Raw genomic sequence first — 27,471 nt, 5'->3', positions numbered from 1 at the left:
TATCATGCCTTTCTGCACAGTCAATAGGTTTTATTTACATTGTATTGAGAAAAGGAGACAAAAGACATACCTTTACAATTGTCTTTCAGCAATCTCACCTTTGAGAATATATAACAAAATTTTATATATAAGGAAACATAAATATCTATATATACAAAAACAGACATAAATACACAAAGATAAAGTGGTTATCAAGTCTCTTGAAGTACAAATTTATGAACTGACCACTAGACACAGAACTTAGATCTATAATGGAAAAAAAAATCATGAGCCTGAAAAAAAACTAAAATACCACTGTCACTAACAAGAAAAAAATTAAATAGAAAATAGAAAACAATAATCACCGGAAAACCTGGGTCTTGTAAAGATTTCTTTCCATCAGAAGATGCAGAAACATTTTTCTCCCTGGTGCAAATGAAAACGTTTCTCAAGCATCCCCAGTTTCTTCCCTGCTTTTTCCCCCAGACGCCGGTGTAGACGGCCGGTGTGGATTTTTTCCCAAAGACGAGAAGTAGAAATTTGTACTTTGTCGAGAGCGGGTGCACTTTTCCCCCTCGCCCCCCTTTCCTCTGCCTCCAAGATGGTAGGAAAGTTGTCGTTTCGGAGGGCAGAGGAGCGGCTCTCTGGTGTTATGTCCTCGCAGTGCCTGTAGTGGTGCTGTAGGAGGCTGCTGCCTCTTCTTGTGCAGCCCCGGCAGCCCTGCCTTCTTGGCTGGAGAGTATATTCAGGGATTTCCCCTTAATAATCACAGACCCTGGGAGCACTTTTTAGTTTCCAAAATAAAAATATGATCCTCACCCCTCTTGCTTGACAGGGAAAGGCTCTCTCCGGAGCCCAGGGGGGAGCAGTAGCAGCGGCAGCCGAGCTTCCTAGTCCATTGCCAGCGCCTCTCACTCTGATCTGTCAGCCCAGCCGAGGGAAAAGGGGGGAAGGAGAAAAAAAAAAAAGCAGCTGAAAGGTAAGCAGAGGCGGCCCCAGGCCCGGCCCACATCCCCGGGCTCCCGTAGGGCGGCGGGCTGGGCCGCGTAGGCAGGGCGGGCGGCGAGCCCGCTTACGTGAGGCCGGGGATTCGCCGGCCCGCGCCAGGCCCCGGACAGAATGAAAGGGTGAGAGGGGCCGGCACCGGGGTGGCGGGGCCTTGGGACCTGGGGGCCTCGGGGGCGCCCGCGGGCGGCGACGGCGGGCGGGCGGACGCGGGTCCAGCCGGGGCCGCAGCAGGGCGAGCGGCGCGGCCTGCGGGCCGGGGTGGGGGTGTGGGGCGGGGTGGGGGTGCCGGCTAGGCCTTGGGCCGGCGGGCCCCGCGGCGACCGCGCCCTGCCCCCGTACTCGGGCCTCCCCGCGCCCCTTCGGGTCCCCCGGGGCCTCCGGGTCAGACGGCGTCGTTGCTGGGTTGAAGGCTGCGCGGGCCGGGAAGCTCCCCGGTGGGGCGGCAGGCCCGGGTTGCCCGGACAGGGGCGTGAGGGCCTAGGAGTGGGGAACGGGCACCCACCCACCCCTTCTCCCTGGTCTCTCGCAAACGCCCCCCTCCCCCATTCCGGTAATAAATTTATTTATCCCCCCTCCTCTGCGCTCCGGGCGGCCTGGCTGGGGCGGGGCAGGCGGCCTGGCGGGCGTGGGGTGGGGTGGTGGGGCGGTGAGGAGTCAGGTGCAGCCGCGGCCCGGAAAGTTTCCTTTTAGGCCCGAATGGGGGGCTGCCCTCCTTTTGGGGAGCCCCGGTGCTAGCGCTCGCGACCCCCGAGGGCGTTGGGGAGAGCACTCGGCTATTTTGAAACTCTTTGGCAGTTCCTGTCCATTGAAGGTACTCCGCTCCTGCACCCCTCGCCCGCGCCCCACCCCACTCCCCGGCGAGCCCTTCCTGGGCTGCAAACTCCAGCCCATTCCCCAGGATCCCCCAGGCTGGGGAGAGGGCCTTCTCTTCCCGTTTGGAAAACTTTCCCAGGGATTTTTCTTAGCTTATTAGTTAGTGACTGGGCTTTTTGCGGTGGGAAGGGAGGAGGTAAATTCAGGTGGTATTTCTACTGGGCAAGCTTTCCTAATCGCCTTTTTAGTTCTTACCCCAGAAACCGGGAGTGAGATTTTCACATCTAGCATCTCCCCCCGCCCCCACCCCACCCCGCCCCCACCCCGTCCTCGCGTCCAGGACTCCTTTGGGTCTCCAGCCCCTTTTTCTGGACTGCCCCCGCGGGGAGAAAGCTGCAGGGAGCGGAGAGGAGACTGTCAGTGAGAGGGGGCTGGGTTTCTGGAGCAGCCCCCAGATGGAGGAGTTTCCTGTCCTGTTTGGTCACTGTCCGATGACACAAACGCATGAACCGAACCCGAGAGGCAGCCTGGTTGTCAGAACGCTCGGAAGCATTAAAAATTAGGAGAGAGAGGAGGTGGGCAGGGCAAGCTCCTGAAACGAGGTCTACGGTTTAAGGATCAGTAGTTGATTTATTCCGATAATAGCTATTTGGATTGATGTGATAGCTTGTATTCCACCCTAGAAATAGAAAAATGGGGATTTTAAGGAAATTGGTTATTGCTGCCAACTCCGAAGGGTCTGTGGAAGAGCCCTCAGGGAACTGAACATAGCTGACACAGGGTGGTTTGGGTTTTTTTTTTTTTCTTTTTCCTTTTTTCTAGGTTTAAACGGATTCAATTTTAGCTATATTTTGGTGCCATGAGCTTTGGAAGTTTTTTTTAAAAGTTGAAAAGTTAAATTTCCAAATCTAGACATCCTGCTTTTCAGGGATGGGAGGTTTCCTGTGGCTACACTTAATCTCCTTCTGGTCGTTCTTTAGTATGGAAGTGGCAATGTTAATGTTCCCTGCCCCCCACTACCAGCCTCTGGTGTGGGCACGCTTGGAGAGGTTCTTTTTCCTCGTTCATTTGCCCTGCCCGCCTTCTCTTTTTAGTGGACCTAGGGCTGTATGTTGTGTGTATATGTATGTGTGTCCTGCCTGGTGGCAGGCTGGAGTTCGCTGGCAGAGGTGTTACACATTCTGAACAGTGAACCCCCAGAGCACTATCATAACCCAGTGAAACGCTGGCACTTTGCAGAGCAATTGATAACCCATGTGCGAATTCTGTCAGGCCTGGAAGTGAGACTTCTGTGATTCTTACTAAGTGTGTCTTTTTGTCTGCCTAAAATTAAACTTCTGTTTCTCCACGGTGATAGCCAGCCAGTTAGCATTATACTTAAGAAAAGCTTGATATTGAGGTTGTATAGATTTCATAGAAAAATGCAAATTACATTTAATGGTTGTTTAACTTTATTGATTAATTGAAATTGCTGATTAACTTGGGAGTTCATTTGCTTATATAGTTGTGTACTCAAAATTGTTACTTCTATTATAGCTTGTCCTTATTTTTTAGAGCATATTGGTTGGAAGAAATCATTCCATGAGTTTCTCTCTTTTTTTTTTTTTTTTAGAACGTTTTAAGGTTTTTTTTTAAAAAAATTTCTTTGTCTCATAATTTGATATTTTTAAGGTATAGTGTCGACTTCACATTCCTAAGTTTTCAAACACTGTATATGTACAAATACCAAAACTTTTGTACCTTTTCCACCCTGTCCCAAACATATATTAAATTTCCTAATCCAGTCGCCTCAAGGGCTACTTTATTTCTGAAGGAATGGCGAGTTTGATATTTTTAAAAGTTACATTTTATTTGAAACTAATAAAAGACAAATATGAAGGGTAACTATTGAATTAATTTAAAATTGCTATGGTAGTATACTTTTTCACTCTTAAATATTTAATTTCAAAAATAGATGTTTATTTTCATTTATAAGTCTGAAATAATGAAGTTTTTTCTTTCCTCTGAAAGATTGTACAATGAAATTTGTACCCCACCCTAGCTATTTTTCTCAGCATATCATGTCACTACCATTTTTAGAGAAATGAAATTTTAGTTTAGATGGATTTTAAAATTTCTAAGTCAGAGCATCCAAAATTAAACAAGTCATTTTAAAAAAAATAATAAATGCTGATCCATTCATTCTTAATCTGAGCTGTTCCCTCAGGGTTAGCAGCTCACACTATCCAGGTTTGGAAAATTGTATGGATAATGAGAGGCCATTTATATCTGAATGCAGTTAGTATTCTCAGACATGAAACACCCTGTCTCCACACACACTTGGTAACTTGTAAGCAATAGGTAGATAGGTGAGACTGGATTGGAGGCAGCAAATTGTCCCCAGAGTACATACTCCACTGCATATACAATGGAGTCACATCCAAATCCATTTAATTTATGCTAATGTAACTCTGTTTGTCCTACAGCCCTGACTGTAATGCTGATTTTAGACAGTACTTCTGGCTATTTTGAGACACTTGCAAAGAGACTCTCACTAAAGTTTAAGTTAAAACCTTAGGCCTCTCTCTTTTCTCTCCTTGCACTTAAGATGTTCGGCTACTTGGTTCTGATTCTTTCCCAGAATGTGATTTAAAACAGCTTTTCAGTTAAATTTTATTTGTAGCATGATATCCTATACACATTTGGACTGGACTTGGGTTCTCATCCCAGTTCTTCCGCTGGGTGGGTTATTCCACCTTTGGTTTCTTTATCTGTAAAATGGAAATAACATTTTTTTGATGTAAGCATTAGATGAGCTAGCCCATGTGCTTGGCTCTTAGTAGGTGTTCCTCAAATATTAATTCCCCTAGCACACCTTACCTTTCTGTTAGAGCCATCTAAATACCATTTTCCCTATTTGCTTGTTTGCGTTTTTTGGTTTTTCTAAAAGTAACACATGCTCATATTCATCCCATTCAGAACTACTTACCCCACTTAGGAGGCAACCATGGTTAATCTTTTTCTTTCTCTGTTCTTATGTTTTACAACGTAAACATAATCTTAGGATTTTCCATTTAGCAATGTTGTGTAGTTTTTTTTGTTGGTTAAAAGCTTGGGCTCAGAAGTCAAACTGGCCTTTGAATCCTACCTATGTGACTTGGACAAATTACTTAATCTCATTCTCAGTTTCTTCATCTGTGAAAGAGGGTGATAATAATACCTTCTTCATAGAGTTGCTGTGATGATTAAATGAGGAATTGCACATAAAGCCTTTAGAATGGTTCCTGTCTATGACCTTTAGGTAATATTTTCCTCTAAAGATTTTTAATACTTCTTGATGTGAATTTTTTCAATGTGAATGAGTTCTTGACTCAGTATATACTAATAATACTAGTGAGTATTTGAGTATAGATAGAATGTTATAATTACCTTCATGGGGCAAATAAATATTTTTCTGCTGGTAAAAAAATGAGAAGATATTCATAGAAACTTTCAGCAGCTTGATGTTAGCCTAGTCTTTGCTGTTGAATTCTGAGTTGTCAAATGTAAAGGAGTGCTAAGTAGACCAGTGGGCAAAGAAGGTGGGTTTACTTTCCTTCTTGCTCCTTTTAAATTCCTGAAGTTTGTCCTCCCTCCCTCCCTCCCTCCCTCCCTCCCTCCCTCCCTCCCTCCCTCCCTCCCTCCCTCTCTCTCTCTCTCTCTCTCTCTCTCTGGCACTGAATAGTTGGAGGTTTTGGTGGCTTCACCTTGGGAGGGGGGGATGTTTACCTGTGATGGTAGGAGTTGCTGAAGCCCGTGCTGTTTCTCATTCATTTAACAGTAGCTGTGGGCCTTGTAATACAAAGACACATTCTCTCCCCTTTGAGAAGTTTTTAGTGTAGTCAGGAAGAAAAGAAACCTGACATTTACAATTCTGAATGATAAGGGATATATTTGCCTGGAGGAAGGAAACCTATTTATTCTGGCCTAGGAGCAAGCCTTTAAAGTGAGCATTTTCCAGGGATGTTTCTGCCCTGAGCAGATGGGAGGAGTTAGGCATTCCAGGAGGTAAGACCTGCAAGCATGAATAAATGCCTAAGGACACAGGAGTATTCTGTGTTGCGAATTGTCGGAATTGTAGCAATAGGAATAGCGGGGAAAGGGGCAAGTCAGCCTGTCCTGGCCCAAGGACTTTATGGGTTAGGCAAAGGGGTTTGGATTCCTGTGACATTTGTAGGCAGACCCTGAAGGCCTTGGCCAAATAAAGTATTTGCATTGTAGAGGACTGAGGGTTTGAGTTGTACGTAGAATGGAAGAAAGGAGGGCAACACTGGGGTTAGGCCAGTGAGATGGCTGCTGAGAAGAGATTGAAGGTTTGAACTAAGGTGGTGGCAAATGGCAGTGGAGATTCAATTGGAAGAAGTGGAGAGTCTGCTAACTGAGGTAAGGGTGTGTGTGTGTGTGTGTGTGTGTGTGTGTGTGTGTGTGTGTGCAGGTTGACCAGATGTAGATTTGGGAATCATCCTCATGTAGATGACAGCGGGAGTTGTAGAACAATTTGACTTAGTTAGTGGTTCTTAGTCTTTTTTGAGAATATGATGAACTCTATGGACCCTTCTCCAGAAAAATGCATTTATTCACATTCAACAATTTTGTGCATTTGGTTTGAAACCTGGGATAATAACCAAGTGTTGAGGTAGATGTAGAGTAGAAATTAAAAGGAGAGCCTGTGGAAATGTTTTGTTTGACTCATGTTTGTGTGTGTGTGACTTGATCACTGCCATTTCATAGATGAGGAATCATATTTATAAAATAATCTTGTATTTTAACAATTTAAGTGAGCTGCTGACAGGAAAAAAATCGTATATTTTGTGGGAAGATTTGGATTTTTACCTTCTTTTGAAAAACATTGGAAGATCTGAAGACCCTGGTCTGCATTTTTTTCCCATTTAAATCGCGCCAGTTTGCTGGAACTGATTTGAGTCAGCCACCTTTAGAGGACCAGTTTGCCAAACTGTGCCCCTGGCCCACCCCGGTGGCCCATGTCAGCATTTCATCTTGCATCTCTATAAAACAAAATTAAGAGAATCTTGGGGAACATGGACATTTAAGTGTCGGGGCAAGAGAAAGGAAGCCATTGAGTAGTCAGAAAGGAGAGATTTTCAAGAAGGAGAAAGTGGTCAACAGAGTCAAATGGCTACGAGTAAGATAAGGATGGAACAATGTATGTGGAATTTAGCAACAAAGGAGTCATTAGTTTCAGATTGTTAGAACAAAAGAATGGTCTTTGAGGACTAGAGCTACAACTTTTCCCCTTATTCTACAATATACGGTTTCTGTAATAATTGAGAGGGACTGTGGCATGGATAGGAGCTCAGAAAGCATTTGTTGTAAAGGATGATTAACTGGAGCTAATAAATTCTGTAACCAAATCAAGCACTGCTAGTATTTTCCATTACAAGAACATCAGTATATAGAAGCTAAATAGAATGTAGAAAATATTTTTAAGGTTAGGTTTTTAATATGGAGTATAAGGAACAATCCTCAGTGGATTGTTACCATAGCCCCAAGAAGGTAGGAGGGCCCGACTTAATGGAGAATTACACTGTACATTCAGAAAATCACTAGCAGCTGGAGAGTACATTTTAGCTCTGCAGATTCTAGATTAAAATGGTAATACCAATAAACTACTACTTACAGCTTCTAATAGTAGTTAACGTTAAGTGATTACTATGTGCTGGGTGCCATGCTAAGCACGGTTCATGAAATACCTAATTCTAAACGACTCACTGAGATACATACTATTATAATTCTCTCTTTACATATGAGAAAACTAAAACCTAAATAACTTTCCCAAGGTCACAGACCTAGTAATTAGCGGAACCACATTTGAGCACATCTCTGATACCCACTAGAACCAATGAGTACGCTTAACGGCTGCCTGAGCGCTCCTTTACTTTTCGGATAAATCAGGTAAGGAATTCAAATAGCTTAAAGACTATTTTAGTTTAAATTCATATTGCAAACTTATTTGCACAGTGCAGTTTGAGCACAGTATTGGGCACATAAAAGATATTCAATAAGGATTTATTTGATTTAAAATATTCTTGTGTGAACTTTATATTGAATATTGTTTATATTTTGGGGTGATAGGCAATATTTCTCACTGATCTTTCTCTTTGAATCACATCAGTTGATAGACTTGCATCATTTCTAATTTTACTACTTTTCACACTGATATGTGAGCTGTTAATTTTTTTGTTTTTCAAATCAGTATACTCATCTGTGTAGTATTTTTTTACATTTTTTTGTGATCCATGAAGTTGAATTAAAACTCATTTCAAAAAAAGTTTAAAATTGGGGGGCGGGGGACTTTTTTTAAGACTTTAAAGTATGTGACTTTGTAATAAGTAAATATTCTTTTCATTTGTATTAGATATACTATAAAACTAACATTCTGAGGATTTAGGTTCATGCTGGATTAAAAAAAATGTAAGCTATGTTGTAGGTCTAGGCTCTTGAAAGGGAGTAGAATATAAAATTACAGATGGCAATTAGGGAAAAATGCTGGGGCCGTGAAATGAACATGCTTTTGAAACATGAGACTCAAAAGAACAGTAATGACATACAGAGATTCCACATGGAGGTGATACAGCAGCAGTCCCAAAGAGAATAATGTTCATATTTTTGTCAAATTGGTTTATGGTTGCTGTTGGAAGACCTAAAGGGCTGTAGCTTGCTTTTCTTAAAAGCTGATCTTCCTTACTTTTCTCCTGTAAGGTCTTATTCCTCTATTTTTGCCCACTATTCCTATAGAAAGGAATTGTTTTATTTTCCAATTAAATTTAGCATATAATATCAAGGGGGATTTAAAAAAAAAAAAAGTTTTTATACCTAACCATATTTCCTACTCGAATTCCAATATATGGATGTGTTTACTGTGGAAATATTCTTTCTGTGAGACTATTCTCGGTAATTGTTATTTTTGCTTTTTGGTAATAATTAAATAAGCGTATATTCTGCTGCTACTCTAAAGTGCTAATTACTTGCATTCTCCTCTTTAAGGGAGCGTGGATCCGTTTATATTCTCAGCAAGTGACTTCCATAGCTGAATATAATATCTGCTATAGCTGTTGATAAATGTAATCTGGTTCAAATTTTTTTTGTTTTGTTTTCTTTTTTAAATGATAGTCATCATGTGTTAAAAGGTAGAGCTTAGGTATAGCTTTTCTTCATGGATTAGACATGCGGTAATATTTAAATATCAGGGTCTGTAAGACATTGATTAAGATCATGTGGACTTTGTATATTCTGTGTTTCCTCTCTGTTTTGTATATGACAATGAATGTCAAAGAATGAACTTCACCTTTGGTGGAGTAGAGGTAAAGAACTTCAGTTGTAGGAGGCTACGTGTAAAGAATGAAAAAAATGGATGTTTTTCCCCTGAGATCTGCCCTAGTGCTTTTGACATGATTTCTTCCCGTTAAAATAGAGAAGACCAGATGAATAGTTGTTTCTAGGTTATAGACAGAGTGATGTTGATATGAAATACCTAGTACTCTTAGAAAGATGTGAAATTTCAAAGCAGAGGGCCATTTCCCCCCAACATTCTTAACTTTTACGGTATATAAAGTGAGTCAGATGAGGGAATTGAAAATATAAGTATAAAGATAAGTTGAACGTTTTTTTTTTTTTTTTAAGTGTGTTTTTGTAGGAGGGAAGACAACAGAAGGATAGGCAATTATCCTTAGTAGAATGTAATGAGTGCCCAAAGAGGGAAATGCACGTACCTTCATGGAGCCTGTAACTAACTCAATCTTAGGGAATCTGTCTGTGGTGCCAGCTAAGCTGTGTTCTGAAGAATTAGACTAGGGTTGGCCAGAAGAGGGGGTACAGAGAGAGGAGATGTCCATTGCTCTGGACAGAGAGAGCAGCCTCTTCTTAGGTATGGTGACACTAGAGGAACCTGGGGTGCTCAGAGCTGTGGGTGAGGTCCTCCAATTACTTCCTTCCTTGTCTTTCAGTGCATCTCATCTCCGAGATTATAAGGGCAAAAATTATATCTCTTACTTTTATATCCTCTACAGCTTCTGGGAAAATGATAGCCTTTCCATAAGTGTTTAAAATAAGTAAATACTTGTCATTAAAGCTAGAATCGTGAATTTGACATAGTGAAAATGAACTGAATCAAGTTTAGTAACTTCTTTAATAGCATGTCGATTCTTTAAAATAAAAAAATAGAAAGTTATTGCAAAAGAAACGTAAAAATTATATAATAAATTTGTTTTATGATTTTGATTTTATTTTGGTATATTTTAATATACAGAATTTTAAATGGTATTTCTGGTTAATGATGGCAGAATACCAGCATCTCTGTTCTCTCTTCTCTAAACCAACTGAAAATACTGAAAGTGAGAAACGGAAAAGACAATCTTTGATAACTATCAAAACCTTGTAATGAGAATTACTGCTATTAAGTGCAGTGAAAATTGAACAAGGGCAAGAGAAGATGCCAGGAGAGGATGATTTCCTCTATAGAACTCAGGCAAAGTGAGGGCAGCAGCTTTCTTCCAAGTAGGTGACTTACCATGGGGACAAAACGAATAACTCCATACGGGAAACGAATAACTCCATACGGGGTTGGTATGTACATTGGGCTCCCTGAGTGGCAAGAGAGGTGGGGTTGAATTACAGACTCTACAGTTATACTATTTTTGCAAGTTTAGAGTGGAGGAGAAACTGGCAGCAGGCAGCCTTACAGCTGCTGGTCTTGGTCTCCTGAAGTTAAGTAAAGTCTAAATTACCAGCCCCTAAAAATCTACGTCATGGGCCCCTGTGAGTTGGAGAAACTAGTCCAGCATTGAGTCACGCCTCAAGGGAGGACTGGATAAATGATAAGACACAGAAAGAGATAAGAGTGAATTGATGGATTCAGGGTACAAAATGAAAGAGAAAAATACAGTCATTATAGAAATGAAGGTCACTTTCAAAGCAGCAAATATACCCGGCTAGTTGGTGATACTGGAGGTAAACTTAAGAAATTTGAGCAATCCAAAATGGAAAAAGTAAACATTTATGAGGGAGGGAGGGAGGGAGGGAGGGAGAGAGAGAGAGAGAGACATGAATACAGTAAATCTAGCTTACCAGTAATTGACATCCCTGAAGAAGACAATAGAATAAATGAAGCAGAAAAAAATTTTCAGGACATTAAGGAAGAGTTTCCCACAATAAAAGAAGGCTTGAAATTCTAGCATGGTTTTTAGTCTTTAACTATAAAACCTTTTATTGTTACGTCAAAATAGAAAAAAATAATCAAGCCTCCTATAAAATAAAGAGGCTGGCGTCAGGCATTTCCATTCTGGAAGACATGGAAAAAAATATACAAAGTCGGTAGACCCCCTAAAAAATAAGGAAATATTAAGACCCAAGGACTTTATGACCAGGCAAGCTATAGTTTAAGCATAATATCGGTTTTCATAGATTTCCAAACAGGAAAACCATGGCTTAGCTCCCATAAGTCAGCCTTGGCGGGGGTGGGGTGGGGGGGGTGGGGAGTTAGAGAAGGGAGGTGACTATATTATAAACTGTTGAATCAAGAGATGAGTTGAAAATGAAATTAAAAGGATTAGTGATTAGCATTGAATAAATTTAAATGTAGAACTAACATTAAAATGTTACAAACTATGTCAATGTGGAAATAATAACATGAGGAAAAAATACTGAGTTGAGGTTGGGTAGGTACAAAAAAGAAAATTTTTCTCATTGTTCCTAACATGAAATCAATCATGATAATGCTAAGTATACTAATTTTCTTAGTATGCAGTAAAGCAATGTTATCTAAAGGACACAGACTATACATCTTCCAAGAAAACAGGCTATATGATGAAATATTTAATGAAAAGATAAACTTGAAAGCTAAATAAGCAATGGAAAAAAATAAGATGATAAAGTTAAGATGGAATATTTGCCATATAAATAATATAAAATTATAAATTAGATAAACTCATTTATTGAAAGAAAATGACACTCAGATTTGAGCAGAATGTCAACCCCATTAAGAGATGCTATCTAAAAAGGGACCAACAAATATTTGAGGCTTTGCAGTTATAAAATCTCTGTTGCAACTACTCAGCTCCACTGTTAAAGCATGAAATTAGCCATAGACATGTCCTGTAAGCCAGAGTTTTCTGACCCATGATTTGAAACAGTGACTTGAGTAAAAGGATGGGCAAAGACTTAATAGGCAACTTCAAACCAAAGAAATGTCAATCCAGATATTTGTGTCAGACTCAGTTGACTTCCAGACAAAAACCGTCAATTGAGTTTCATTTTCTAATCATAAAGGGTAATAGTCTAGTGGTTATTGAATCTCATAGGTCAAATAATACAACTTTAAAATTTATAAAACAAAAAATTTAAGGAGAAACAGACAAATCAGATTATACTAGGGGATTTTGATTGATTTCTTTCAGTTCTTGATAGAGCAACCAGACAAAATAAGTAATAACATAGAGGATGTTAATAGCTTGATATATGATATAACGAACGACATACCCTGGATACAATGAGTACTCTTTTTCAAGAACAACAATTAGGCTCCAAGAAAATCTCAGTCAAATCCAAAAAGCAGAGATATATGCAGATTATGCTCCTTATTAACTAGGACTAAAAGGAAAGCATAAAACTCTACTATCTGAAAAAAATTAAATAACTCTTGGGTCAAAGGAGAAATTAAAAAATCAATTTCAATTCAACTAGAAAGTACTGATAATCAAATGTCTGTGTATTTGTACCTATGGGATATTGCTAAAGCATCACTCAGAGGAAAATTCATAGATGTAACTAAATCACTAAGCAAAAAAAAAGTGAAAATAAAAGAATTCAGCTTAAGAAGTTACAAAAATAAAATCAATGGGAAGAAGGCAGAAAGAATTATCAAGGGTAAAAGCACAAATTGATGAATTAGAAAACAAAAAATATGAAACAGATAAACCTCTATTGATTGAACCTATCGTGAACAAAGGGAAAAAGCACAAATATCACGTATGAGTATGAATGCACACAATATGAGAGTGAATCATATATATTTAGGAAATTAAATATAAGAAGTCACATTGCTAAATTTTAAGTACATAAATTTGAAAACTTGATCCACTGCACAAAAAGCACTAAGCCGGCAGTCTTCTAAGGAATGTTATGACTGCAATGCTTTTTGACTTGTTCAAGAATGTAGAAAAAGAGAAAGATTTTCTAAATTATTTTTTGAAGTATATTGATACCAAATTCTTACAAAGCAAACACACAAAATAATAGACCATCCTCAAAATACAAACATCTTAAATATTATCAAGTATAACTCAGCAAGACATTAAAAGAATGTGTTAAAAGAATAATGACCACGTTGCTTTCATCCCAGTACTATAAGAGTTCAGTTAAAAGGATTAGTGATTAACACTGAATAAATTTAAATGTAGAACTAACATTAAAATGATACAAACTACTCGAATGTCAATACCTAAACACGATATTTTAAAAAGCACAAAAGAGAAAAATGACCATCTTCCCAGAAGCTGAAAAAGAATTTGATACAATTAAATATCAATTCTGAGTTGTTGTTTTTTTAAAGAAACAAATCTTAATGAATTAGGAATTACTTGATACTTCCTTAACATAACAGAAAATGTATCATGATAAAAATCAGCATTATTCCTCCCATTAACTTAAAGCCGTCTCAGTCATTTAAAGTTAGGAGTAATAGTGGTCATCATTATTATTAACATTGTTCCAACAGTTTTGGCCAATTCGAAAAAAATTGTGTAAGGTTGGGAAAAAGGGGAAATCAATCTTGACAGATATGATTACATACCTAGAATATGTCAGAGTAAAAAGTAAACATTGCCCTTCATATCCTTCCACCCCTGGCCTCAGACTTCTATGATTTATAAAATGTTAATAGGTATTTACATAGGCTGATTTTTTTTTTCATAATGACAATCAAATTGATTCTGTAAATTACTTTTTTCACTTACAGAAATCCAGTATATTTTTTCCCCCTGAAGTTCATTTAGATTTACTTGAACTAATTCATACAAGATTTATGTTTGCCAGGTGGATGAGCAGGCCAAAGAGAGTGTAAAAATGAAGCAGCACAGGTTTGCTTTGAAGTATTTCCTGTCCTGAATGTTCAGACCTTCAGGGCAGCTACATTTAGATCTTTAGTTCAATTTTTCTTCCTTCCACCTTAATAAAGTGAAAAGGAAACGGTCTTATTTTTGTTTTACATTTGTGTATGATTAGGTTTACTCAGTAATGACTGATTTTTATTAACTAAGCTAATATTTTAGGTTTTTGTTTTTTTCCTACCTGAAATGATTCTCAAGGGTACTACAAATTCTTTATCATCGGTAGATAGAATGTAGTAATAATAAGAATTAACATTTATAAAAATAAACTCCCATTTGTCTAGTGCTTAATGTACACAAGGCAGGGTACTTAATATGTTGTATACTTTGTATCATTTGATCCTTACAGCAACCTGTTGATAATATAGCTACTGTTATTATCCCTATTTTACAGATGAGAAAATTGAGGTTAAATGATTTGTTCAAGGTAGTACACACTGTAAGTGGCAGATTTTGGACTTGAGCAAACATGTCTTCTGATTCCTCAAGCATTTATGTATCTTGTCATTCACTGGCATAAAGAATTTCATAATGAGTTTTGTAAAGGAGAGAGTATTTCTTGAGTTTTTCTGTAGCTGGTATCTCAGCTGTTCCATTAGCTATGTGGGTGACTTTCGGAGTGTGGAGAAAAAAGTGGGTGAGACCACATCAGCTCACTAGTATGCTGACTTGACAAATTAGTCTATTTTCTTTCATTGTAGACTATGATTTTATGATATATAAATGCTATTGCTGGGCCTTTTGTGTTTGGAGAGGTAGTGAGTATTGTGTGACTTCTTCCTCCCATTTGCTTATTATACCTTCAAAGATTCATACGTCATGATTATTATTCTCCTTAGTGTAATTGAAAGTGCCATGTGGTACAGAGCACTGAACTGAATGGTGGAAGTATGGTCGGGTGACTAGTCTTTGGGCTCAAAATGTTTATAGTTTGGATGGGATAAGTGCGGGGAAAGATTAGAAGGGAAAATGACTTTTTTAAAAAAACGAATTTGTTCTTTTTTTGTATTTCATAGAAATATTTGTTACAAATTGCCAAATATTTGCCAACATGTCAAAAATGTTGACTTTCTGAGGGACGTTTTAGGTCTTTAGAATTCATTCCATTGGCATTATAAAGAGGTTTGGGTTCTGAAAATAGGCATAGTCTGCAACCACCAGTAATGAAATAAAAAGGCCTGCTTACCCTATGACCTTTGTTTGGTTGGAAGACCCCTAACGGCTTTGAGGTATTTCCAAAACTTAAACAGAGTCAAAGTTATGTAGTTCAATTTGGAGGGGTAAGATAACTTAGTATTTTATGATGCCTCTTATGATTTGAATTCAGTATTAGGATTTTGGATTACAAGAAGGGTGATATCCCAATATTTGACTTCCCAAGTGAGCCATCTTTGCTTATTTCTGTTTGTTAACTAGGCCTTTTGATATTTTTGTAGATAATCTGCTTCGTCTTGATTCTGCAGCATTCCACACTCTGGTATCCTTGGGGGTCTCTTAACAGTGCTATGGTGCAGAAGATTTAAAATCAGGTATGGCTGTGGGGCCACAAGTCCCTCAGTGAAATTCTTAACTTCAATCTGCCTTACCACTCTCTGATTTATCATTTGGGTTTCTTTTTTTATGTGTGTGTGGTGGTCTTTTTAGCTGATGTTCACAAGGAATAGAGTCACGTGATGTATGAAGGGAAACATATACACTTCTCTGAGGTTGACAATAAGCCCTTGTGCTCATATAGCCCCAAACTGTGCAAGCAGCGGCGACTCAACGGCTACGCTTTCTGTATCAGACACGTTCTGGAGGACAAGACTGCCCCCTTCAAGCAATGTGAATATGTGGCCAAGTATAACAGCCAACGCTGCACCAACCCCATCCCCAAATCAGAGGATCGTAGGTAAGAGTTAAGAATGGAACTCAATCTTTGATTTAAGTAGTAGGCTTGGATTTTTTTCTTCTTTTCATACAGTGAATTTAAATGTTGCGTTCTGGGAGTAATCCTAAGTAAACTCTGGAATGCTTCTAAAGATGAGAGATGGCAATTTTTTTAAAACGGAGTAGTAAATTTGGGGAAGTATTTGAAAAGTATCTTAGAGTGTTTCCTTTTTTTAATTGATTTAATGGACTTTCTAGGATTATGAAAAAATTTCTTTTTCCCTTGAAATTGTTGCTTGAAGTCTTGGTACTGACATGTTTGGTTTGCAGCCTTATAAAGTGTTTCTGACTTATCTTCTTAGTTTTGTCATTTGCCTAAATGAAAAAAATTGTAGGAACTACTTAGGTGTTATAATTAATGATAATAAGTTTGGAATTTTTAAATCTGTGCTTGAAAGGTAGCAAAGGGTATGTACTTATTGAAAAAGAATTATACAAAAGAATGATTACTTGAATCATTCAGAAGATTTACTTCCTATCAGACTTGTAAGCAGTGTTTGGCATTGTTTTTAAAACCTTGCCTCTTTTGGTTAAAAAGAGTCCATGTAGAGTATGTTTACTATAAATTAAAAACTGTAATTTCAGAGTAAGGGTAGGCTTTATCACTAGAATTGTGAATTTTTGCTTTGCTGAATTAAATAAAACAGGGTGGTGTTTTTAAAGAAGTCTTGTGCATGTTATTCAGCTTTCATATTCTTAGAAAAATTCACGTTATGTTTCACATACAATCTCTTTTCCACGTCTCTTTTTCTTGAGTTCTCCAGAACCCATGTTGAACATTGTAGGGTATTACAGAGAGACACGTGCTTATTTTACAAAAAATTTCAAATATTTGTTATCTTTAGGTAGAAAATTTGAATTTTTTTTTACTTCTACCTTTAATTTAAAAAATATATGCCGCCTTCAATTCATCCTTGTTCCTATGCATAAGCAAATGTCACCTCCATAAATTGGTTGAGAATGAATCATGTATTTTATCTGTCATGGTGAGCAATTTTTACACTTTTAGGGTGAAATACATAATTTGTGTTGATAGAGGTCTCACCAAAATGAGTATAGTATAATGTGGTGATTTGGGAATACTCTTAGAATTTCTTATAAGCCCTTAAGGCTTCAAATTACAATACCTGAAGGTTAGAAACAGCTGCTTAGTGAGGCAAGGAATAAAATTTTAATCTCAGGTGAGAAAGGGACCACTGTATTAGGCTAAGCTTATCTGTCCAGTTGGTTTTAGCAGACTGAAAATGATAATTTCTTACCCCTACCCTTTTTAAACTTGAAGAATGGATGAACTTGGATTAATTTTTTTTTACATTAAGCTCCACTGTAAACACATCTCTAATATTGTTTTAAATTCATTTTATCACAGTTGCAATTGTCAACCTTGGATATTTTTCATTTCAGATAAAGCAAGTATTGTGAACAAGAAGTAAAGTGAGAGTCATTCTGAATTTGTCTAAAATATTAATTCTGTGAAGCATGTCTTCACTTTTATAGTCTAGGCAATTTCCTTTTTAAAACAAGATAAAAAAGGAAAGGACTTTTTATTGCTGTGTCAAGAGAAGCTATATATAATAAGTACTAGGTTACATATATTTTTCAAAATTGGTCCGAGACTGAATGCAAATGATATTAATACTTTTATTGTTGTAGAGTTGTTTGAAAATAGATTAAAATAGGCATTAGCAGAAGGTAATATATTACCTCAAGAAATCCAGATTGAATTCATGTAATAATATGTCTAAACCTATGTATAAATATTGAGTTGTAACTATAGTACATGACATACTGTAGAAAAGATTAACATTCTTTTGAAAATATGCTTTCATTATTGTTAATGCAGCTACTCTTTGGACACTTAAGGATTTGAGGTGGCTTATGTTTTGTTTTAGGAAAAAAAATTTCCAAGGACCTTTAATTGACAAAATTATCTGGATGGTGGTCAGCTAGAGGAAGCTTCTTAATATCTGGTGTCTAGCTTATCTGGTTTGTATTATAAATGCTAACTTATGGTCTACCGTTCTGAAATAGAATAGTGTTATGTTGAGTAGAAGTACTGGTATACTTAAAAAGTAAAGTTCATTTGCTGATATACTTGTACAGTGGGAAGCTAAGGCTCATTACTGTAGCCTTTGTTTCTCAGAGATAAGAGGTTATATCAAGTTGGTTATTTTATGTAATATTTTAAATTTAAGTTTGCTATAATTTTATGTATAATTTTAGTAGTACATATGTATTTAACAAGGAATTTTCTTGTTATCTGTATGTTTATTTTTTAAAGCAGTTTAAGATATAATTCACATTCCATACAATTCACCCATTTGAAGTGTACAAGTCAGTTTTTTTTTTTAGTATATTCACAGGGTTGTGCAATTATCACAGCCTAATTTTACAACATTTTCATCCCCGCCAAAAGAGCCCTATAGCAGTTACTGCCCTGGATAGTCATTCTTTCAGACTAGAAATTCCTGTTTGCATACTTATTTTAAATGCTGTTCATAACTAAGTAAGCTTTTTAAACTCCAGTTGTGAAGAACTGCCCCTTTTAGCAGAGGCAAGGTTTTTAAGAGTTCAGACTCTGTGTTGTGACAGCGCTGCCAGAGTGGCTGGCGTGAGTTGAGGGTGAGGTTGCAGGAGGACTGTACGTGCGTTCAGGCAGCCTCTGCCCTCTTACGTAAGGAAGCACACAGTAGCCTCACTTACCGCTTCAGGCTGCCCACATGTACATGAGCAGGAAGTCTGCTTTCTAATTTAAAGAAAATACCCCATCTCATTTCCCCCCACTACAAAAACTCATCCTTTTATTAATTTGAGAATGAGTTGAAAACAACAAAAACCATTTACTCTTTTTTGGGAAGCTTCTTGGTCAGTAGTAGTTATCCCTGAAGCCCTTTCTCTTGTTCGCCACAGCTTTATGACTCTATTCTGTTTAAGGTGTATGTGGGACTTGGCTCACACCTGTTAGGTGTGTACACACACATACCACACACACACACACACACACACACACACACGCGGCGCCGAATAGGTTCTCTTTACTGTCCAGAAAACTTTTTCCTTAATAGTCGTATTGAAAATTAAAGCGTGCCTCTGATAGATTTACCGTTTTCCTAAAAATAAGACCTAGCCGGACAATCAGCTCTAATGCGTCTTTTGGAGCAAAAATTAATATAAGACCCAGTCTTATGTTATATTATATTATATTATATTATATTATATTATATTATATTATATTATATTATATATTATTATATTCTATAAGAACCGGTCTTACTGTAAAATAAGACTGGGTCTTATATTAATTTTTGCTCCAAAAGACGCATTAGAGCTGATTGTCTGACTAGGTCTTATTTTCGGGGAAACGTGGTATTTCTACGACAAACCAATAAAACAATGTTTCCCGATTATTTGGTGTATCTGTATTTTAATAATTAGTAAAAAAAAAATTTCGCTGCAGCTCAGTTTGATGATTAGCATTAATTATTTACGTTATTGCCTTTTTCCTAAACTGTGTTCTGTGGAGCTACCACAGTTGTGCTGCAAGAAAAATATGTGCCATTTTCAAATAAGTTTGGGAAATACTGCCGCATGGGTACATTTCCACCTGGAAACATAATGCACTTTATCATACGCAAATGCTCTGAGTAGTTGTTCAGCAGAAACAAATAACGAAATCGTTATCCTGTTTAAACCATCATTTCCCAAACTTATGTAAGCATGGAACAGTGTTTCCAGGGCGTGCTGGTTAACACACTGTGGGACTGACTGCATGAGGAATACCAGTTTGAAAAAACACTGCTTTTCTGCTGGTTAAAAACTTCCATAGGTTTTAAGTGTGGTTATATAACATGCATTCTACTTTCCTATTATGTAGAAGGGTTCTAGCCTTTCATAGCAGTTTTGAAATAGCATTTACATTACAAAGGTAACCTGCCCATTATTGAAGGCTTTGTGAGCTTTGATTTTTAGAACAGGTCTTAGCTCTGTCATTTTCCAGATGGATGATTTTAGGCAAGTTATTTAACTTCTATAAAGTTTAGTTTCCTTATCTGTATAAAGGGCATCATTTTAGTGCCTACTGCAGGTAGAAACTAGAGGAGATGGTCCATGACGTCCTTATATCTGGCTATTGAGGAACCCATTTCATCTATAATCCTACTGACTAGTTTTATTGCTTTACTTTCTCCTTCCTTTCTATTCTTATTCCTTCCCTCTTTCCTCCCTGCATTCCTTCCTCCCTGTAGAACATACAGTGGGCACTTGATATTCTTAAGGGTTATGTCATAAGATCTTTGTGAATCTCCAAATACTTGAATGGCATTGAAACATATATTTTTTTTCAATAAGAGAATTTTAAGTGACTCTTGATGAGTTAGTTACCTTGTTTGCTATGAATAGAGACTAACAAAGCAGTATGAAAAGCAATAGCTGGGCGGTTATCCAGGGCCACTCACTATTTCAATGACTTGGTTCTGTCTGACAACCTCTGCACATGTGCAGTTCACATATTCGCTTTAGCAAAGTTGCATGGACTTTGAGGATTGCTTGCGAGTAGTGCAAGTTGCATATATTAAATCCATGCACACCGAGAGTTACGCCTTTCTAACACAGGAGGATTCCTGTTTTATTATATGTCGTTTTATATCCTGCTTTTCCTAATATGTATCATGAGCATTTCCCATGTATATGTGTTTTTAAAGGTACTGCAACAGCCACTTGCAGGTACTTGGCTTTATCCCGAAAAAAGAGAGGAAGAAAAAGAATGATCCTATAGATGAGGTGAAGGTCAGGCACCAGATGGATGCCATGGCCTTCAGCCTGACGGTGCCCACTTTGGCCTTGAAGATGCCCAACGGACTGGATGGAATGTCCCTCTCTCCACCGGGGGCCAGGGTCCCTCTCCACTACCTGGAAACTGAGTTGGAAGACCCCTTTGCTTTCAACGAGGAAGATGATGACCTGAAGAAAGGAGCCACTGTGAGAAAGAAGTTGCAGAGCAAGTTGGCCCAGAATCGGCAGCGCCAGAGAGAGACCGAGATTTTAAAAGTTCGGCAAGAGCACTTTAGTCCCCCTCCTGCACCTTCACAGCAGCCGCCCCCGCAGCAGCACTCCCACCTGTCACCTTTGTCCACTTCTTTAAAACCTTCCGCGCCACCACCGCAGGGTTTAGTCTGCAAGTCACCTCCACCTCAGAACACCAGCCTACCAATGCAGGGAGTGGCCCCCACCACACACACTATAGCACAAGCCAGGCAGCTGTCTCACAAGAGGCCTCTGCCCCTCCTGCCAGCCAGTAGGGCTCCTGTCGCCGCCCCGCCCAGGACTGACCGGGTCCTTATGAAAGCCACAGCCTTCTCTCCACACTTCTCTTGTATAAGTCGGCTGCAGAGACTGGTGAAACTGTGCACCCAGAAACATCAGTTGGACACTGATCTGTTTCCCCATTTAGGTGAGTTAATATCTATTTTGCCTTATCATGTGTGCAGAATACAACAAAATGTGGCCTTTTGCACGAGGCTTTCTTTTAATAGCTTCCCCATAGGCGGTGGGGTAGAAGAGCCACTTGCACAGTATTCCAGTGAGAAAGCCTGTATGTTGGTAGAGCACCTTAGAGTAAATTGCTGCTGGAGAGGATAATAATCGGTGAACACAATGCAGAAGTTAGAATTCAAGTCCTAGCCTCTAGTAGTAGTAGGAGGAGGAGGAGGAGGAGGAAGAGTAGTAATAACAGCAGCAGCCGTATCAAAAGGTAGTTGTGTTTGGTTGTACGCCTCTGAGCTCAGTTGCCTGTCGGTCTTAAGTTCTCTACATGTCTTATCGTAGGACTTTGGAATAATGATAGCATTGTTAACATCTGCCAACAGTTGTGTGTTTTTTTTTTTTAAAAACAGGTCTTTGAAAAAAAATTCCCAAAGCATTACCTGTTCATGACTTAAAAGTGAAACAATATAGATAGGACCTGAATATAGTTCATGTCTTTCCTTTGTTGCTTCTGAGTTTTCTTTCTTGCTCAAGAAAATCTCTTGGATCCCAAGTTTATACAGATACTATACATTGTATATTAAGAATTTGATTGTTTTGTTTTTGATCATTTAAACTTTTCACTCATTTGGAATTTATTCTTGAATGTGGTATGAGCTGTGAGTCTGACTTTAGGAAAAATTATTTATATGACATGACAATAGAAAAATGAGAAAGGGATGGGAACAGAGGAAGGAGAAGTCTAGTCAATAAACAAATGAAACCCTCAATCCTCAGGCAGGGAAATGCAAATTAAAATAACAATGAATTATCATCAGGTTAGCAAAAATTACATCCAGTGTTGATGCGGCTATGGGATACATTGCTGGTATCTGTTAATTAAAAGTGTATGTATAGCTAGCATACTCACCTTTGGGACTCTCCTGTGGATAAAAATAATCAGAGTGTAAAGATATGTGTTCAAGGATGTTTATTACAGCATTGCTTGTAATATTAAAAATCTGTAAACAATTTTTATAACCAATAGGAAACCATGAGTAAATTATTGTACATATATGTTTTATGAAGTATTATGCAGCTACTAAAAAGAAATGAATGAAATCTATCTTTTACCTGGTTGTACCCATGATATGTTAACTAGTAGAAAATGATCAAGAGGTATTATATGATCTTATTTTTGTAAAAATAAACTCAATAAACAAGGGACATCAGTATATCTATTGATCAAGTATATGATAGATGTTTGCCTGTTAGGTCTGAGCATAGGTAAAGCGCGAGTGAATATGCATGACTAGGCCGTTAACGTTGGCTGTCACACAGGGATGGACTTGGACAGGATGTATTTTTAAGGAGATGGGAGTGGTAACTCTTCTTATATAGCTTTACATTGTTTCACCTTTTATTAAACCATGTATGACTTTGGTAATTAAAAAAATGAATAAAATTTTTAAAATATAGATAAATAAAAATAATAGATTAAAACACCTCAAACCTTATCAATACATATTTGTTAATACCTTGGTATATTCTTACAGATATATAAAAGTGGGTTCCTTCCATACATACAGTTGTTTTAAAATTTTTCCTAATGTATTATCAATTAGTAATTTTTCATACACAGCATAATTTGTTGTGTATGAAAACATAACACCTGAATACTTTCTCTAATTTAAGTCTTTTCCAGTTTATATCATTGTAAAGTATTGTAGCTGTATAGCCTTACAGTAAAATAATTACTGTCACATCTTTAATTTTTCCTTCAAATAGGTTCCTAGAAGCAGAAATTCTGATTCCAAGCTTACCATTTTTTAAAATGGTTTTTGATGTTTGTGAGTTTACCCTTTTCTCAGCAGTGTATGAGAGTGACAGGTTTTCTACATCTTTACAGCCCTGGATATTTGCATACCTTAGATCTGAGTGTTTCTTATATTTATATTTTTGGCCTTAGAATCCTTTTACAGTCTTAAAAAGTACTGAGGACACCATAGTGTGTATGTAAATTATATCTATTGACTACTGAATTGGGAATTAAAACTGAGAAATTTTAAAAATGCTAACTCATTTAAAATGAAAACAAACTCACTACATGTTAACATGTTCTTTTTATGAAAAATAACTTTTCCAGAATAAAAATAAATGTAATGTAATATTACAAATGCATTCTTTTACTTTACTTTATAAATCTTAATGTCGGATTTACTAGAAGACTGCTAGATTCACCTATTTGCTTCTGTAGTTGATCTGTCGATCTGTTGTGATACATGGTTTGGGTTAGTAGATGAAAATACGGTCTTACACATTTGTAGCTGGAGAAGGGAGGAATATTTTAATAGTTTTGTTTTCAAATAAGTGTCGACATTCTTATTTGATTCTACACCAAACCTTGACAAGTGGTAGTTTCTTGAAGATTAGTTACAATGTGGATTCTGAAACCGTATCGGGGAATCTTGCATACTGGTACATTAAAATCCATTGATCTACCTTGTACTTTGAATGGATCTTTTACCCATGCAAGGTTTTGTAACATCATGTGTTGATCATTTGGTGAAAATACTGATTTACTGAGTTTTACAGATGTTCCAAATGTTGACATATTTCATTATATAAATTTCATTATATAAAATACGTCAACATTTGGAACATCTGTACATATTTCATTATGTAAAATTTAAAAATTATATTCATTAGTTATTACCACCAATCTCATCAGAAACATCTATTAGGAAGTTTCAGTGATGAATTCAAGTTTTCAAAAAAATTGAGCTTTCAAGTAAAACTTTGAATTTTATTATTGGTAACAAGCACTATCCATTGTGTACCTTGAAGAGATGGTTTTACTGTGGTCATTTTAGAAAAAAATGACTGCCAAATATCTAAGTCTTACTAACCATAGATTGTTAGTAATTCTTTCAGATAAAAATGGTATTGAATGAAAAAAAAAAGCAGCTAGGTTAGGTCACAATTAAAAGTCACGCAAGTACTTTTCCCCAAGACAACCATCATACAGCAGAGGTGCTTTATATACTTCACATTTAGTCACACAAAATACTATAAAGACATGCTCAAGAACAATCTTTAATAAACAAGTGCTTTATCAAGGACCTTCTGGACACTTTTGTTTTTATTTCACTGCAAGTCATGGTGTGGAACATAGAATGACTACTAGTACAGTTGGGTGTCACTGCCTTGCTTCATGCTGAGGTGCCAGCAATTTTACCCGTCATGGTTTTTTTTTTAACCGTCAGTACAAATCTCAACACAGTGAAAAAGGCAAATAATGCCTTCTTAGTGTTGTTTTGAAGGTAGTATTGATTTAAGGAACTCCCTGAGAGGGTTCCTGGGACCTCTGGGGATCTGTGGACCATACTTTGAGTAAGAACTGCTATTTTGAATTAATAATGTAGTTTTGAATATTTGTTCATAGGCTATTTTGGATATTTGTATTTTCTATTTATTTTGCCTTTTCAATTTTTCACCCATTTTTAATGAAGTGTTCCTCTTTTATAGTGATTGGTAAGAGCTTTTTATACATATTTCATGTTTGTGGCAAAGCTTCTCCTTCCTCCCATTTGTTATTTGTTTTTAAATATCTGTTCTAATGATTTTAGAATTTAGAAGTTAAAAATTTTTATGTATTCTCTTTTTTAAGGATTTCTTCCTTTTGAATCAGGTGTTTTTTGTTTTTGTTTTTTTAACCCATGTTTGGACTCTCTTCATTCCAAGAGTATATAATTATATTCATTTTCCTTTAGTCCTTTTATTATTTACATTTTAGTCATCTATTTGGAACTCATTAGGCATTAGTTTTGAGACAGAGATCTAACTTTTTGCTCCCAAATATTTGCCTCTTATTCTACTGTAAGAATAAGTTTACCTCTACCATCTACAAGATTTTTATTTTTACTTTTGGAGGCTGATTTTTTTTTTTTTTTTTTTTTTTTTTTAGCTTTTGCATGTTGTGTTGGGGGCTGATTTTCCATCATTTTGAACAGAACGAAAACACAGAAAAACTATCGTCTTTTTGTTTTTTAACTCAAACATATTAGGGGCCCAAGTTTTCAAAACAAAGGTTCTTTGGAGAATCAGAAATTGTAATGCACCATTATGACCAAGCATAGTCTGCATTCATATTCGCAAAGAGTACTTCAAGACAAACGCAGTTCTTGTAATTAGCTTTTGTACTCCTGTTTGGGCTGGTTATCTCAGTTCGTTACATTAAAACTAGTGATAATGAAGCCAAGATCAAAGGTTTGCTTTATTGGACAGTTAATTTCACAACAAGAGAAATACTTCCATTTTAGTTCTTATGACTTAGATCTTGACTTTTTCAGAGAAAGCTTAGTTGTCTTAGAAATTATTGTAACTTCTCCAGATAACTCATGTTCTAATTTTTAAAAGTGCCTTAAGTGTCACTTTGTGTTTGAAAGACCTCACCTTTCAACATTTTGAAGCTGATGCTGTTGTGATCACTTAATTGTTTTTCACTTAAAACAAAACAAAAAAACAAATTACTGTTTTAGTTGAAAGAAAGTAACTTACTTTTTAAGGTGACCTCACATTTTGGATAGTCATCTTGTAACTAGATTTGAGGTTTCTTGATGCCAATTGCAATGTGTTATTTAAGTGTTTATAATTTACATTTCAGTTAACTTTTTCTTAATTTCCCTGTTTGGCACATGTAAATCATTTAAAATATGGAAAAAATCTCTGAGGTCCTTTTTTTCTTTTTTAATTGGGGAATATTGGGGAACTGTGTTTCTCCAGGGCGCAGCCCAGCTCCAAGTCCAGTTGCCGTTTTCAATCTTTAGTTGCAGGGAGCTCAGCCCACCATCCCATGTGGTAATTGAACCCCTAACCTTGTTGTTAAGAGCTCGCACTCTAACCAACTGAGCCATCTGGCCGCCCTATGAGGTCCTTCCTGATATAACTGCATCTAAGTTATGTGTCAAGAAGGAAGACGTAGAATACTAGTTATCAAGGTCTCTAAGTTTCATACTGGTATGAGTATATGAAAGTTATGTAGTCCCTACACACTGTCATATTTTAGGCTATGCAACGTCAGTGTTTATCAAGACCGCTTTAAGATGTAAAGCTTTTGAAAAGGTAAAACCCTTCTGTAGGAAGCTAGCAATTATCCAATTAAAACTAATAGCATTTAACAAAATCAAGCATTGTTCATACTATATTTCTCTACTTCTCCCTTGAAACTTGTTTTTCAAAATTGAACACAAAATGTGGCAGATATTATTTAAAAGAATTACACGAAACTCCAAGCCACGTTAGAAATAGAATTGCCATCTTACTCTTCTCTCTTCTTGTGGAGGGAATGGCCCTGTCTAGTGGATAGAGTCCTTTCCTGTAGAGGTGTTGGGATAGGGGAATGGAGTATTTACCTTGGGCAGTTTACTCTAGGGTCCTTCTTTGTTGAAGTATATGATTCCATGGACCCCTTTTGATTTTGTTGTTGCCCAAACTGCTTTTCTCACTGTCATGAATATGTTTTATATTTTTCTGATATTGTAATGATGTTTTGATACTTAAGGAATTCTACCTTTTTTGGACTTGAATTTGCTTGTGTTGTTTCTATTCCATTAGTGAAGTGTTTGACAAAAGAAGTTCATCCTTGGAATATAGATAGCCCTTTCTGTTATAATGTCATCATTTCGGACCTGACTGCATGTGATTAATATCTTTGTTAGACATTCATTGTTCATTATTACTATTAATGACTTTGTTAGGGATAAAACTCATCAGGAGGCATTTGTTCACACTATGAATGTACTTGCTGTAGATGTTGGGTTACGTATTTTAGGTGGCTTTTTATTTAAATTTTAAATAGAAGTAAAATTTTCTAACTTGCAATATCCTCTCATCTGTCCCAGGGTTGGACTGGTCTGAAGAAAGCGGAGAGGAACTGGAGGACTCAGAGCAGGCCTCACCATACCAGGTTGCATGGTCCATCCGAGAAACCCTCAGATATGAAAGACACACGTAAGTCTTCCTTTTTGTTTTTTTTCTAAATTACTGTAGTAGATTGATTCTTTCCTATATATGCAAAAGTGTTTTTTTTTTTTTTCATTATTGGATCTAGTTTTATTGTAAGGAGGTAAAATAGATTTCA

General features: G+C 37.3%; 1 protein-coding gene across 7 annotated transcripts in view; it reads left to right on the top strand.

Moving 5' to 3' along the window:
• Nucleotides 1-818: 818 nt before the first annotated feature.
• The window catches only part of INO80D (INO80 complex subunit D), a 61,406-nt gene continuing 34,753 nt past the window's right edge, over nucleotides 819-27,471 (top strand). The window contains exons 1-5 of one of the 7 annotated variants that reach the window (XM_074340838.2): nucleotides 819-958; nucleotides 15,377-15,469; nucleotides 15,676-15,831; nucleotides 20,570-21,318; nucleotides 27,233-27,341. In XM_074340838.2, coding sequence (XP_074196939.1) covers nucleotides 20,667-21,318; nucleotides 27,233-27,341 — 761 coding nt within the window. In that variant the 5' untranslated portion in view covers nucleotides 819-958; nucleotides 15,377-15,469; nucleotides 15,676-15,831; nucleotides 20,570-20,666. The other 6 variants (XM_019726893.3, XM_074340848.2, XM_019726891.3 and 3 more) reach the window with 6 other exon arrangements.

The sequence above is a fragment of the Rhinolophus sinicus genome, chromosome 17 (genome assembly GCF_057876585.1).
Source record: "Rhinolophus sinicus isolate RSI-liver-muscle chromosome 17, RSI-T2T, whole genome shotgun sequence".
Lineage (NCBI taxonomy): Eukaryota > Metazoa > Chordata > Mammalia > Chiroptera > Rhinolophidae > Rhinolophus > Rhinolophus sinicus.
Note: the sequence above shows the minus strand (reverse complement) of the source record. Positions and strands in the feature narration are given on the sequence as shown.